Here is a 15982-nt window from a genome sequence, read left to right on the forward strand (position 1 = left end):
TTGGCACAAACAATTGCAATCTATAGTTTGAACACATTTGATTTGGAGATTAACCTTGAATTAATTTCCTGAAGAACACTCTTTTTTGCTTTGGCTGTGGATTTCCAAAATGCTATGACCCACTCTCATTACTGTTGTCTCCCCCTTACTCCACTGCTTATTCTCTTCATCCATTTTCTGTTCTCATTCTATCCCACTTCCTTTCAACTTCTCACGAATGCCCTCAGACAGGGAATGGGAGAATGGGGGAGAAAAACCAACCCATAACTTTGGCATTACTCTCAATTAATCTCTCATTCAACCCACATAATCTTTCACCAAATCCTGTCAGTTCTGCCTTCACAACATTGCTAAAATCTGCCCTTTCCTCTCCATCCAAACTGCTACCATGCTGATTCAAGCACTTATCCTATCCCTCCTTAACTTCTGTATCAGCCTCCTCACTGATCTCCTGGCCCCTTGTCTCTCCCCACTGCAGTCCATACTTCACTCTGCTGCATGGTTCATTTTTTAACAAAAATGTTCAGTTTGGGTCTTCCCACTCTTCAGGAACCTCCAATGGCTCCCCATTCACCGTCATGTCAACAGAAACTCCTTACCATATCAGCTTTAAAGCACTCAATCAGCTCACCCATACTACCTCAACTCACTAATCTCCTACTACAGTCCTGCCCACACACTCTGCTCCTCTTCTAGCACAGTTTACTCACTGTGCCCCCATCTCATCTGTCTCACTGCCAAACCCTTCTCACATCCTCCCCCAGTCTGGAACTCCCTCCATGTCCATATACACCGGACGACCACACTCTCCTTCTTCAAAGCAGTGTTAAATGGTCACACATCCCAGAGCCCTTTTAAACCCTCTCCCTTCTGTGTCATCTCTGCACTTGGATCTGTGACCTTTGGACATTTGATATTCTTCCCACCCCTGTCCACACAACACTTATGTACGTAAACTTTAAATTAAATGTTATAAATTTTTATTTATATTAACGTGTATCTCCTCCTTTAGGCTGTAAGTTTGTTATAGGCAGGGAACGTATCCACTAATTCTCTTGTATTGTGCTCCACCAAGCACTGCACATTAAACACTGAATACCAATGATTGATTATTTATATTACTATCTGTCTCCCCCTGTAGACTGTAAGCTCCTTGTGGGCTGGGATCGCATCTACTAACTCTGCTGTATTGTGCTTTCCCCAGGGGTTAGAACAGTGCTCTGCACACAGCAAGCGCTCAGTAAATACAAGTGGTTGATTGAAGTAGAGCTCCCTCTGTACATATTGCAAAACGAGTGCTTCAGTCTTTTTGTATGTTAGTAATATTTCAAATGAGATAATTATTTTCTCCTCATAGTCTAATCCTTAAATTCATTCAATCGTATTTATTGAGCGCTTACTGTGGGCTGAGCATTGTACTAAGCACTTGGGAGGTACAAGTTTGCAACATATAGAGACGGTCCCTACCCAGCAGCGGGCTCACAGTCTTATGTGTCTTGCCTTAGGAGAGTCACTGTTAAAATAATGTATGCCAGTACCCTACTTTTAGGGTTTATTAATTTGCTTGTTGAGCAAAGTATTTTGGGACTTCCCAAACTTGATTCTCTTGCTGTAAGTTTTGTGACTTGAATGACTGGGAATAATTATTTAGTCACATTGTGACCAAATAGCATTGAATGGGGGAAGCAAGAGACCTGTTGAGATCATTTTTAAGATAGTACACCCAGTTCTCCTCTCATGCCAGGGTTATATTCTTATGAAACCTCATTTTTTATGGTGTTTGTTAAAAGCTTACAGTGTGTCAAACACTGTTATAAGTGCTGGGGTGGGTAAACGTTAATTAGGTCAGATACTGTCCCTACTCTGCATGGGGCTCAAAGTCAAAGTAGGATGGAGAACAGGTTTTCATTTTACAGTTGAGGGAACTAAGGCACAGAGAAGTTAAGTGACTTGCCCAGGGGCACAAAGCAAGCAATTTGGCAGAGCCAGGATTAGAACTCAGGTCCTTAGACTCCCAGGCACATGCTCTTTCCAATAGACTATGCTGCTTCCCATGTTAAGGAAACCTTGCTTTGTTGTATGTGCCTGCTCCCAAGCTGTGCATATTTTGTAAGGAAAGTGCTAAACGAATGTTGTTTAAAAGAACACAATACATGAGCTTTTTTATTTGTCTCTTCAAAACCTGCATCCATAAAAATTTGTCCTTAGCCATCAAGAGAGCAGTCAAACAGGCCAGCCTCACAGCCTTTGGGTTGGAAAAAGGCAAAAGCAGAGAAAACAAGGTGTCTGTGACATCTGCCCCACGTCGCATGCTCTCTGTCCACCTTTCTGACCTATCTACAGGCTGATACTTCAAAAGAACCACTGATGCGGAGAGAGGAGGGGAAGAAAGCTATCTCACAGCAGACTTGAATAATTCAGGAATTTCCCTACTAACTGTTCGTGTTTTGTGAGCCACTGAGTGGGTTGGTTTGTATGATAATGTTGTATATATGTGTGGTGTGCATGTAATTGTATTGTGTAAACAGATCTGTGTGTGGCAAAAAGGAATCTAATAAACCAATAAAGTAATTCTTGCTATTTTTTCATTTCTTTATAGCTGATTTTGGTGACTTTGATCAGTATGAATCTCAAGAATTTCTGCAAAGATTTGCCTTGTTTCCTGTGGTAAGAAACTTCCTCAGTTCATGTTATATTTGTTTATAAAAAATGATTGTGATATTTTTATAATGTACAAAAACAAGCTTATATAATGGATAGATTATTGTTAATTAAAAAAAAACTACTTCCTATCCTACAGGACCCCAAATTCATTGCCTAGTGACCTGTACCTTCTTCATTTAGTACTCTTAGGTTCTTTCTGTAATGACAGACACTGATATCTGGCATTTGTAAAATGTATTTTGGCAGAATCGATATAAACTGTTCACATGTAGAGAAATAGCAGCATGGTGTAGTGGAAAAAGCATGGGCCAGGGAGTCACAGGACCTGGGTTCTAATCCCGGCGTGGCCAGTTGCTTGCTTTGTGACCTTGGGCAAGTCATTTAACTTCTGTGCCTCAGTTTCCTCAACTGTAAAATGGGGATTAGATCCTACTTCCTTGTAGTCAGAAATATTACAAAGTTTGAATAACATGATTTGTGGCCCCTGCAGTATAGTGGTGATGAAATATGAACTGTGAAAATAGGGCAGGTTCCTTTGGCTCACCAGTGGGAGTTATTTTACAACACAACCTAGAAAGGGCAGAATCAAAGAGCACCCGAGCCCAAATGACTCTGATTAATCTAAATCATATGCTTGTGTGGTAGTAAAGCTCCACACTAAATTTATTCCAGAGATATTCCACTATCAAATTACTTTCTGTTTTGTATTCAGGGCTGGTTACAGGATGAAAAAGTTATTGAAGAAGCTACACAAAAAGTGGCTTTGCTGCATCGGAAATACAGGTGAGCATTAAAATATACAGAATTTTGAAATAAGCCATTTCAGTTCAATTTTAAGTAAACAATGAGTAAATTCCCTGAATGCTTGTCCTAAAAGCTGTGTGAGTTTCTGGTTATGGTTACATCCAAGAAAAATCTTATACCAGAGAAAGCCAAGACAAACCCAGATGATTCAAAGGTGGACTGCATGTTATTTGAAGTAACTATTGTATGCCTTTTAGATGATCCCATTAGTAGACTATGCCGTATAAATGCATATATCTTGGTGTTTCCTTTTGTGATTGACTCTGAGTTGCTTAACTGAATTTCTGTTTTTGAAGCCAAAGGAATTAGTGTATTTTTCAGATGGAGGTTTAGCTTTGAGTTATTGCATTTAAAAATTTAAGTTCCAAATGAGGAGTTAGTTTTGAGAAGTTTTAGAGTTTTACTGCTAAGAAACAGCTTTTTCACTTCTAACTTGGTGACCAGTCTCATTGTGAACCAACACTGTTTTGCTTGTAGAGGACTTACACCACCTGATGCCGAAATGTTATATATGCAGGAGGTAGAAAGAATGGAAGGCTATGGGGAAGAGAGCTACCCTGCCAAGGTAAGCTTGACTATAATTCTAATGGCTCATAGTACAAATAGTACAAATTCTCCAAGTCCTTAGAAATCTTAATTTTTTGGTTTTGCTTTATATTTTATTTTTATTAAACAGAAACAATGTCCAGTTACTCAAAATAATGCTAATGTCATCATCAATCATATTTATTGAGCGCTTACTGTGTGCAGAGCACTGTACTAAGTGCTTGGGAAGTACAAGTTGGCAACATATAGAGACAGTCCCTACCCAACAGTGGGCTCACAGTCCGAAAGGGGGAGACAGAGAACAAAACCAAACATACTAACAAAATAAAATAAATAGAATAGATATGTACAAGTAAAATAAACAAATAAATAGAGTAATAAATATGTACAAACATATATACATATATACAGGTGCTGTGGGGAAGGGAAGGAGGTAAGATGGGGGGATGGAGAGGGGGACGAGGGGGAGAGGAAGGAAGGGGCTCAGTCTGGGAAGGCCTCCTGAAGGAGGTGAGCTCTCAGTAGGGCCTTGAAGGGAGGAAGAGAGCTAGCTTGGCGGATGTTGGGAGGGAGGACATTCCAGGCCATGGGGATGATTTAGGCCGGGGGTCGATGGTGGGACAGTCGAGAATGAGGTACGGTGAGGAGATTAGCAGCAGAGGAGCGGAGGGTGCGGGGAGGGCTGTAGAAGGAGAGAAGGGAGGTGAGGTAGGAGGGGGTGAGGTGATGGAGAGCCTTGAAGCCCAGGGTGAGGAGTTTCTGCCTGATGCGCAGATTGATTGGTAGCTACTGGAGATTTTTGAGGAGGGGAGTAACATGCCCAGAGCGTTTCTGGACAAAGACAATCCGGGCAGCACCATGAAGTATGGATTGAAGTGGGGAGAGACACGAGGATGGGAGATCAGAGAGAAGGCTGATGCAGTAAGAGATGCTGATGCTAATAGTTCAAAAACTTTCGGACGATATCTGAAATTCAAAATTCCAAAGATGCAACATGACCTAGTGGAGAGAGCACAGGTTTGGGAGTCATATGACCTAGTTTCTAATCCCAGCTTTACAGGTTGCCTGCTGTGTGACTTTGGGCAAGTCACTTCACTTCTCTGTGCCTGTTTCCTCATATGTAAACTGAGGATTAAACACCTGTTCCTCCTATGAAGAGAGAGGGTTCCATGTGGGACAGGGACTGTGTCCACCTGGTTAGCATGTATTCATTCATTCATTCAGTTGTATTTATTGAGTGCTTAAATGTGCAAAGCACTATACTAAACACTTGGGAGAGTACAATACAACAACAGACACATTCCCTGCCCAAAATGAGCTTGCAGTCTACCTCAGTGCTTCAAACAGTGATTGACATGTAGTAAGTGCTTAACAAACACCATCCAAAAGAATTATATTTCTCATAACCCAAACCCTATAGTAAATTGGATAAACGTGGAGGCAAAAGGTTTCTGGGACAATTTCCTGATGTTTGTATATATTTACAACAAAATCATAAAATTAACAAATTTTCATTGAGCATAATGATTGTTATGTGATTCTATTTTCTGAAGCAAATAAATAAATGAGCACTTATAAATACAAGCACCTGTGATTTTTTTTGATTAAGTGGCACAGTAAGTCAATTTTTTGTACTTGTATTATTTCTTTTCTTTCAGGACAGCCAAGGGAGCGACATATGCATTGGAGCATGCCTTGATGGTATTTTTGTGAAACACAAAAGTGGGAGGCCTCCAGTTATATTTAGGTATTTATTATTCAAATTCAAGCATTCCTAGAAGTCTGTCATTTTGATATCAATTCTGACACCAGTCAGCCTCCCACATAAATTGATTTGGAATTATGTCCTAATGAATTCAACAAGTTATTTATTACTCAATGAACTCCTGTAACAGGTTCATGCAGTAAAAATTATGTGATTCTTCAGAAATGCAAACTGGGCTCAATAATTAGTGCTTATTCAATTAACCTCTTTGATTTAATATGATTTTTTGTATCTGCTCTTGGACTCACTCATGTGGGAAAAAATAGCTTGCTGCAAAAACAAACTTCCAAAAATCTAGATTTCTGCCAAATACATAACACATATATTATGATTTGGAAAACAGGATATTTGCCTTGAGTATAGGTGATATTAGTCATTTAACTTCTCTATGCCTCAGTTCCCTCATCTGAAAAATGGAGATTCAATAATTGTTCTCCCTTCTACTTATTCTGTGAGCCCCATGTGGGACCTGATTTTCCTGTATCTACCCCAGCACTTAGAACAGTGCTTGGCAAATAGTCAGCACTTATTATTATTAAGTAATGTTGTGATTTTATTATATCCTCTAAAGAGATTATATTTACTCTATTTTTAACTGCAACAATATCATAGACATAGAAATAATATTCTCTCATTTTCTTCTTTTCCAAATTATTATGCACCCATGGATCAAATTTAGGAGGTCAAAAAAATTTGAGATTTCTAAAGTTTGTATGTACTTACTGTGTCATTCTCTATCCACTGTTACTTAGGTGGCATGACATTGCTAATATGTCTCACAACAAGTCCTTTTTTGCATTAGAGCTGGCAAATAAAGAAGAAACCATCCAGTTTCAAACTGTGAGTGTCAGTGATTTTTTTTTTCATAGAACATGTTTTAGTGTCTGAAAAATTGTAAGCAAAGGTTGGTGATTTTACAGTGATAATGACACTTCTGAAATTAAAGTTTAGAACAGAGTTGGGAGAGAAAATGATATTTTCCGCTTTCGATATATACAAAGCATTCTCTAAATATTCAGTCACTAGCTCCTTGCCTTCCTCACTGGAGATCTCTTTATTCATTCTTGATGTGTATTTGGTGTAACTGTACATTATATCATGTAATTTTGTATTGTAAATTTGTTTTTTATATGTTTCAGTCTCTGGAGCCCACTTGGCTTTAGCCTGCATTTTTTATAGTTGAAAGTACATATTGTCCAGTAAAGAGTTGTATTCAAAAAAAGACCATGTTTCATAATATTGATATTAATTAATCAATATTTTCTTTGCTAGGAAGACATGGAAACTGCTAAATATGTGTGGAGGCTGTGTGTTGCTAGACACAAATTTTACAGACTCAATAAATGTAGCCTGTAAGTATTACTTTATCATCATGTTACAGGAAATATGGGAATTAGTCATTTATCTATAACATTGAATAGTTAGAAATAAAAATTAAAAACTAAAAAACTAAAATATTTTTCCAAACTAAAAAATTAATAGTTTCTTATTTTGTAATGCTACTCTAAATTTTTTTCCTACATTGGTTACATACAAATATGACGTTAATAACTTATTTCCTGTTACAGCTTAAAATTATTTTTGAACATTAGTTTTGGTCTAGGATTTACCTTTAAGATGTTCCTTAGTTTTGGAGAGTTTCTTAAAATTGTGAGTCCATATCTGAAAATGTGGCTGTTATCAGTCTCTCGTGTTAAAACTAAAAGACACGTGGAAGAGATAAATCTTTTTTATCCTGATGGTTAGGAATCAACTTGTTTTGGAATATTCATCTTGTTCTAGTATTCTGGGAAAGTTTTAATGGACAGCAAATGCTTTCCTTTTCTCAAGGGTGAGAGACAGGAGTTGGAACTACTGTATTATTTTCAAGTGTGAACTGAAGTGGGGTGAAGCAGGAGGTGGGAAGGTTGGCAAGGAGGCCAGTCTGGCTTCCATCCCCTACATTCCACGGAAACCGCCCTCTCAAAGGTCACCAGTGACCTCCTGCTTGCCAAATCCAACGGCTCATACTCTATCCTAATCCTCCTCAACCTCTCAGCTGCCTTCGACACTGTGGACCACCCCCTTCTCCTCAACACGCTATCCAACCTTGGTTTCACAGACTCTGTCCTCTGCTGGTTCTCCTCTTATCTCTCCGGCCATTCATTCTCAGTCTCTTTTGCAGGCTCCTCCTCCCCCTCCCATCCCCTTACTGTGGGGGTTCCCCAAGGTTTAGTTCTCGGTCCCCTTCTGTTCTCGATCTACACTCACTCCCGTGGTGACCTCATTCGCTCCCACGGCTTCAACTATCATCTCTATACTGATGACACCCAAATCTACATCTCTGCCCCTGCTGTCTCCCCCTCCCTCCAGGCTCGCATCTCCTCCTGCCTTCAGGACATCTCCATCTGGATGTCTGCCTGCCACCTAAAACTCAACATGTCCAAGACTGAACTCCTTGTCTTCCCTCCCAATCCCTGCCCTCTCCCTGACTTTCCCATCACTGTGGACAGCACTACCATCCTTCCCGTCTCACAAGCCCGCAACCTTGGTGTCATCCTCGACTCCACTCTCTCATTCACCCCTCACATCCAAGCCATGACCAAAACCTGCCAGTCTCAGCTTCGCAACATTGCCAAGATCTGCCCTTTCCTCTCCATCCAAACCGCTACCCTGCTCGTTCAAGCTCTCATCCTATCCCGTCTGGACTACTGCATCAGCCTCCTCTCTGATCTCCCATCCTCGTGTCTCTCCCCACTTCAATCCATACTTCACGCTGCTGCCCGGATTGCCTTTGTCCAGAAACGCTCTGGGCATGTTACTCCCCTCCTCAAAAATCTCCAGTGGCTACCAATCAATCTGCGCATCAGGCAGAAACTCCTCACCCTCGGCTTCAAGGCTCTCCATTACCTCGCCCCCTCCTACCTCACCTCCCTTCTCTCCTTCTACAGCCCAGCCCGCACCCTCCGCTCCTCTGCCTCTAATCTCCTCACCGTGCCTCGTTCTTGCCTGTCCCGCCGTCGACCCCTGGCCCACATCATCCCCGTGGCCTGGAATGTCCTCCCTCCCAACATCCGCCAAGCTAGCTCTCTTCCTCCCTTCAAGGCCCTACTGAGAGCTCACCTCCTTCAGGAGGCCTTCCCAGACTGAGCCCCCTCCTTCCTCTCCCCCTCGTCCCCATCTCCATCCCCCCGTCTTACCTCCTTCCCTTCCCCACAGCACCTGTATATATGTATATATGTTTGTACATATTTATTACTCTATTTATTTTACTTGTACATATTCTATTTTGTTAATATGTTTGGTTTTGTTCTCTGTCTCCCCCTTCTAGACTGTGAGCCCACTGTTGGGTAGGGACTGTCTCTATATGTTGCCAACTTGTACTTCCCAAGCGCTTAGTACAGTTCTCTGCACACAGTAAGCGCTCAGTAAATACAATTGATTGATTGATTGATGCAGTAATCAGGGTAGAATAGGTAAGTGTTTGGATTAACATGATGGCAGTTTGGATGGAGAGGAGAGGGTGGATTTTGGCAGTGTTGTGAAGGTTGAACCGATGGGATTTGGTGACAGATTAAATACATGGGTTGAATGAGAGAGATGAGTTGAGGATTGTACCAAAGTTACAGGCTTGTGAGACAGGGAGGAAAGTGGTGCTGTCTACATTGATGGAAAGTCAGTGGGGAGTACAGAGTTTGGGTGGAAATATGAGAAGTTCTGTTTTTGTCATGCTAAATTTGAGTTGCCGGTGGGACATCCAAGTAGTGAAATCATGAAGGCAGGATGAAATACGAAACTGTACAGAAGGAGAGAGATTAGGGTTGGAGATGTAGATTTGGGAATTATCCACATAGAGATGGTAGTTGAAGCCATAGGAGCAAATGAATTCTCTAGGGGAGTGAGTGTAGATGGAGAATAGACGGGGACCCAGAACTGAGCCTTTTAGGAACTCCCAAAGATAGGCGGTGGGAGGCAAAGGAGGAGCTTGCAAAAGAGACTGAGAATGAGTGGCCAGAGTGATAGGAGAACCAGGAGAGGACAGTGTCATTATAGCCAAGGTTGGATATTTCCAGGAGAAGGGAGTCAAGAGGTCGAGGAGGATTAGGATGGAGTAGAGGCTGTTGGATTTGGCAAGAAGGAGATCATTGGTGACCTTTGAGAGGGCAGTTTTGGTGGAATGAAGGGGGCGAAAGCCAGATTGGAGGGGATAATATAATAATAATAATAGCAATAATAATAATGGCATTTATTAAGTGCTTACTATGTGCAAAGCACTGTTCTAAGCACTGGGGAGGTTACAGGGTGGTCAGGTTGTCCCACGGGGGGCTCACAGTCTTTATCCCCATTTTACCAATGAGGTAACTGAGGCACAGAAAAGTTAAGTGACTTGCCCAAAGTCACACAGCTTGCAATTGGCAGAACCAGGATTTGAACCCATGACCTCTGACTCCAAAGCCCATGCTCTTTCCATGGAGAGAGGATCAAGGATCACAGATCCCTGATCCATGCTGTTGGGCTGAGGGCTGTTGAGCTGTTGCAGCACTGATCTTGCATCAGATCAAGGAGAGGATTGGAGGAGAGAAAGTGGAGGCAATAAGTTTAGATAACTTGCTCACCCCCTTCTACCTTACCTTGTTGATTTCATACTGCAGCCAAGTCCACAAACTTTGCTTCTCTAGTGCCAGCTTGTTCACTCTGCCTCAGTCTCATTTGTCTCACTAATAACCCCTTTCCCACATTCTCCCTCTGGCCTGGAACTCTCCCTCCATACACGCCAGACCACCACTCCCCAACATCAAAGCCTTATTAAAGTCACATCTCCTCCAAGGGGTCTTCCCCATTTAAGCCCTCTTTTCTCCAACTCCCTCTCCCTCCTGCATCATCTATGCACTTGGATCTGCAGTCTTTGAGCACTTGATATTCAAGCCACCCTCAGCCCAACAGCACTTATGTATATAACAGAAATTTTATTTATTTGTATTACTGTTTCCCCCCTCTAGACTTTAAGCTTCTTGTGGGCAGGGAACATGCCCACTAACTCTTATATTGTACTTTCCCAAGCACTTAGTACAGTGCTCAGCACACAGTAAGCACTAACAGATGCCGTTGATTGATTTTCGTCTCCAAACGGTACCTTGAGTAGCCTTTCACTTTTTTTCCCAGTCATCATCATTTTTATCATCATCATCATCAATATTATCGTAAGCCTTCACTGATAACTTCCAGTTAGGATGAACTGGTTTCTGAGAAATCCCTAAAGTTCCTTTTTTTATTTTTCCATTTTGCATAACTCTTTCCCTGACCCTGGTAGAATGTCTTGGTCTCAGCAACTTCAGAAAATTGCTTTTTCCCATATGAAGTGGTGGAGTGGAGCAGTAGGATTAAAGAAGCAAAGACCTTTCTGTATCTCTGTACCATGTAAGCCAGAGGTCGTAAGGATAAAGCTGAGGGAATTAGTGGACAGTGGAAAAAAAATAAAAAAAAGGTATAGACATAACTCATGAAATGTCTTAAAATGAAGTTAAATTGTATTTTATAATCTCAACACTTGCAAACCTAGGCAAATAAAATAGAATGAATGGAAGGGAGACTTGGAAATGGTAGTTTTCTAGTAATTACTCAAGTTACTTTAGCACATGTCCTGGAAAGTTTTTTTTTTTAATAATATTTGTTAATTGCTTACTATGTGACAAACATTGTTCTAAGTGCAGAGGGAGATACAAATTAGGTTAGGCACAGTCCCTGTCCTGCAAGGGGCTCAAAGTGTAAGTAGGAGGGAGAACAGGAGAACTGAGGCACAGCAAAGTTAAGTGATTTGTCCAAGGTCACATAGCAAGCAGTTGGCAGAGCTGGGGTTAGAACCCAGGTCCCCTGACTCCCAGGCCAATACTCTTTCCAGTAGGCCATGCTGCTGCTTCTCCTTGAATAATTCTGTGCAATCTAGTACTTCTAAAAGACATAGACATGGCAAGAAGCCATTTGGGGATGATTTCAGAATTTGAAGAAAAAACAAATAATTGCTTTTTTACAGTATGGGAAGATATTAATTGCACAAAATGTAAGCTTTGTAAAGCTTTTGTTGACTTCCAAGTATAAATAAGGGCATATTTATGTACTATTCAGGCTGCTCATGTTAATGCTGTAGTAAAAAAAAATCTGATTCAGATCTCAGTAGAATAATTACAGTTGAAGGGCTAGTTTCCAAATCAGGTTGAATTGTCACTGTATTTAAAAAGCACATCTTTGAAGAACTTTAGCAGCGAAATGCTTTGCAGTTGAGCTTATAGGATTCGATTCTGTGAGCAGTGTGACTAAACTTTTTAAAGGGTCACCACTTTATGGTAAATTCAATTTTAAAAGTATCTCAGACTTCTGATATCTCATTTAATAGGAATTGTTAACTTCACTCCACATGCTCAGAAGTCAAAAACAAAAAAATAATCAGAGTTGCAAATCCAGTCTTCTCTTTGAAACAGTGCTAATCTTATTAACCTCATTTTCAAATTAATAAAGAAGGGGATGGTAACTAGTATTGTTTGTCTGTGGTATTATATATAGCAAGGCTGAAAAATACTAGGTTGGGCTCATGTGGACTGGATTTTGAGGTCTACATTGAGGTTATTCCTACTGTCAGTGGGGTGGGAGTTTCAGGGTGAGCGGATGGGGGAAGAATTTGAAATGATTTTGGTTAATGTGGTGAGGTGGTGATGCCAGGGTTCTTGGGAAAGGTTTGGAGGAGTTAGGAGGGGCCCATGACTCTCTAACTCCCTAGACTGTAAGCTGGTGTGAAGGGAAATTGTGTGTTTTATTGTTATAATGTACTCTTCCCAAGTGCTTAGTACAGTGCTCTGCACATAGTAAGCACTCAATGAATATGATTGGCATTTGTTTTCTTTGCTTAGTAATTGCTGTTCATCAGTTTGGTCCTTAGCCACAAGGTCTGTCATGTACAGATTTTAGGAAAATGTAAAAGAAGCTACAAAGCAATTCACTTGTCCAAAGTAGTTACATCCAGAGAGAAGGGAGGGGTCCAAGGAAACACCGTGAATCATTGGTAGAGCTGGAATTTGAATTTAGATTTTCTGACTCCCAGCCAGGTGCTCTTTTCAATAGTTTGTGCTGCCTGACACACTGGTGACCTAGTTGATGCATATAAATAATTTACACCAACCAATATTTTTCTTACCATGAGCCACCCATTTTTCCTTTATGTAGTACCTGATTTAAGTGTTCTTTATGTTTCCTCTAATTGCATAAATCCTAATACCCAACAAGGCTTTCATCAGCATTATCATCATCATCCTCAAAAGCAATAATTGAGTGTCTGAGCTGTGCTTGGTGCTTTGGGGACCTACAAAATAAGGGTCATGAATCTTGCCTTTGAGGAATTTACAATCTGATGAGGAAGACCAGGAAACCTAAATTAGTGAAAACAGAGGTATTAAAACAGATGAGGGAAGAAGTAAACAACACAGAGAAATAAATTACATTTTTAGGAATTAACCCATCCCCTACCCCCCAAAAAGTCACATCTGAATCTGTTTTTAAGGTTTTAGTTGATATGCCCCACAGCTGTTTGGCTGGTCTGTGACTTTTGTTTCCTCTCCTCATGCTTCTGCTGCTCCTTTCTTTTTCCCTCTTTGTAGATGTGAGTGGATCCTAAGTTTTCTCTAGATGGTGTCGGGCTTGGAGCAAACTAGTTGGAATAGGGCTGGTATTTCCTGCCTCTGTTCCTGAGTATGGAGGGTCTAAGGAGCGAAACTTACTCACCAGCAGTAGTTCTGCTCCTTAAATTCTCTCTCCCTTCCTTCCCCTACTGAATTAAGCCCATAAACTCTAAGTTTAGGAGGCCAATTTTGCCCACAGCAAACAGCTCTGCCATTCATACTATAGGGGCAATTTCCCCATTTCCTCTGAAACTAGAGGTAGTCCAGAATCCAGTCCTTTCATTCCCTTTCTTTTTTATTTATCATGTTTTAAAGGAAGTTCAAATGAGGTTAGTATCTTCTTCAGTTTTATTCAGCTATTCAAATTGCTTTTACCTAACTTCAGAGAAAGGGCACTTGTTGTCTGATCAACGTAAGGAAATCAGGCATGAAAACACTGCACATCACTTCTAAGGAAACACTAGAAAACAAAAACCTTAACATTAATACTTAAAGGAAACAAAATGCTTGGCAAACCACAGCTCTTCTAAGAAATCCTCATAATCTTATTGTTGTTCTTGGAACCTCCTCAGTTTCAGAGCCTGTAGCCATCTCTTATCTGATCTGCTCCCATTCAACCAGTGATTTTTCTTTGGTAGCTCATGTGGTACTCAAATCACTAATCTTTTAACAGCAATAAAGCCCCTGAACCATCTCCTGTGAAATCTTCCCAACAACAACAAAAAAATCAACTAAGAGTTATCTATTTTTGATTTCCCATATAATTATTTCTTCTTTAAACTAAGAAATACTAAGGTCTTGCCATAACGAAGAGGGAGATTAGTTTTTTGATTGGGAGAGGTGACGGATTATGCTTCAGGGTAAATTTTTTGACAGAGTGAGATGGATTATTTTGTTTAATCAATGGTATTTGAGTGCTTAGTATGTGCAGAGCAGTGTACTAAATGCTTGGGAGAGTACAGTGTAACAGAATTAGTAGACACAGTCCATGCAAAAACAATGCCTATCTAGGGATCAAGAAATTTTTCCCTGTGTGTAAATTAGTACTTTATAATTGGGCACTTTTCTTACCATATTTACTTTTCAGGCCCCTAGGTACTACAGTGTATATATGTTTGTGGACACATATGTTTATATATGAACCTTGGGGATTGAGATGATGCTACTGAGTGAGATTTTATCTGTATGTTCAATTGTAGCTGGAAAGACTAATACAGGACCAACAGTGCACTGTTTCTCCTACACTATGATCATACTAAGATATTAAGATCATCTTTTGCCATGCTTTGCATTAACCAGATGAAATACCTAATGTAGTTCACTATCATAATTTCCTGAAAGTCTCTGTTTTAAAAGTTATGGTTTGCCACACTTTAGACTGCTCTGCCACCAGTCTAATTTTCCAGCAACTCTCTCCATCTATCTTTGAGGCTTACTCTTGGAAGTAACTTATGCACAGGAAGATTTGCACCAAGCTTTTAGTTAATTCTAAAAGACACCAAAAACCAAGGGAAAGTACTAAATGCCCAGCTATTTCTCCATCAGTTAAAACCTTATATATTTCCAGTGTGTGGTAATTTTTTTCCATTATAAAAAGTGTCATAAAAAGAAACAAGTTAACTTGATGGGTCTCATTTTATGAGTCCAGATATTTGTTAGACCTCTAAGGGTTAAATTATGAGAGATGGGCTATTTGCTTGTAGAGTTGTTAAGTAAATTGATCTCTAATTCTTCTTTGGCATTTTTGTTCCTCTAGAAATTATTCCTTGCGGCACTGTAGCTGTTTTATAAGCAGTAATTAAACTTCATATAAACTCTAAGAGGCAGGAGCTGATGAGGTAAATCAAGCCACAGAAAAATGAACTGATTTGACTACAGGAACACAGCAAGAGCAGAACAGCTAGAACGGAACCCAGGACCTTTGGCTCCCTCTGATTTTAAAAAGAAAAGTTCATAATTATTTGTTATTTTCTCTTTTGTTTGAACTTTTCACATTTAATTTCTTATTCTAAAAAAATTGTTGAAAATACTTTTGGGATACTTAAAACCTAGAATTATCTGCAAAAGCTTTGCTAACATCCTTTAGATGTTGAAAATTTTAAGAACATAAATGCAAAAATCATTTCTAAAGGGGTAATTATTACACCTCCACACAATGAGGGAGAGGTTTCTATGCTAGAAACAAATATCTTTTCAGAGGACAACTGGTACTTATTGATTCTTCATTTTATCTTCACATACTTAGAGACTCTCCTGATTCTTCACCTGTGGAAGTTTCTCAGGCATCTTTCCTCATTCTTTCTTTTCCATGCTTTCCCATGCTTTCTTGTTCTTCTCCCATAGGGTGAGCTGAGAAAATTTGTATTTTCAATCTGATAGTTTTCGGATCCTTGATTTTGGGCTCCCTGTTGAAGGAATAGAGATATACTGTTCCCTGTCATCAGTGATAGGATAATAGTTTAGTCATGTTCTATGAAAATCTGGTGACTGCAAAATTGATTCAATCTCTGAATTTAGCTCATTAAACAGGTTTAGTAGTGTAATCTATGTAATTATT

The 15982-nt window shown here is 40.1% G+C and overlaps 1 protein-coding gene across 3 annotated transcripts in view; it reads left to right on the forward strand.

Moving 5' to 3' along the window:
* Positions 1-15982, forward strand: part of PTPN21 (protein tyrosine phosphatase non-receptor type 21) — a 65111-nt gene that overhangs the window by 29465 nt on the left and 19664 nt on the right. For all 3 annotated transcript variants that reach the window (XM_038746050.1, XM_038746056.1, XM_038746063.1), the window contains 6 exons: positions 2600-2667; positions 3377-3447; positions 3946-4033; positions 5673-5761; positions 6532-6619; positions 7052-7131. In XM_038746050.1, the coding sequence (XP_038601978.1) occupies positions 2600-2667; positions 3377-3447; positions 3946-4033; positions 5673-5761; positions 6532-6619; positions 7052-7131 (484 nt within the window). The remainder of the gene's footprint in view (positions 1-2599; positions 2668-3376; positions 3448-3945; positions 4034-5672; positions 5762-6531; positions 6620-7051; positions 7132-15982) is intronic.

This window comes from Tachyglossus aculeatus, chromosome 1 (assembly GCF_015852505.1).
Source record: "Tachyglossus aculeatus isolate mTacAcu1 chromosome 1, mTacAcu1.pri, whole genome shotgun sequence".
Classification (NCBI taxonomy): Eukaryota; Metazoa; Chordata; class Mammalia; order Monotremata; family Tachyglossidae; genus Tachyglossus; species Tachyglossus aculeatus.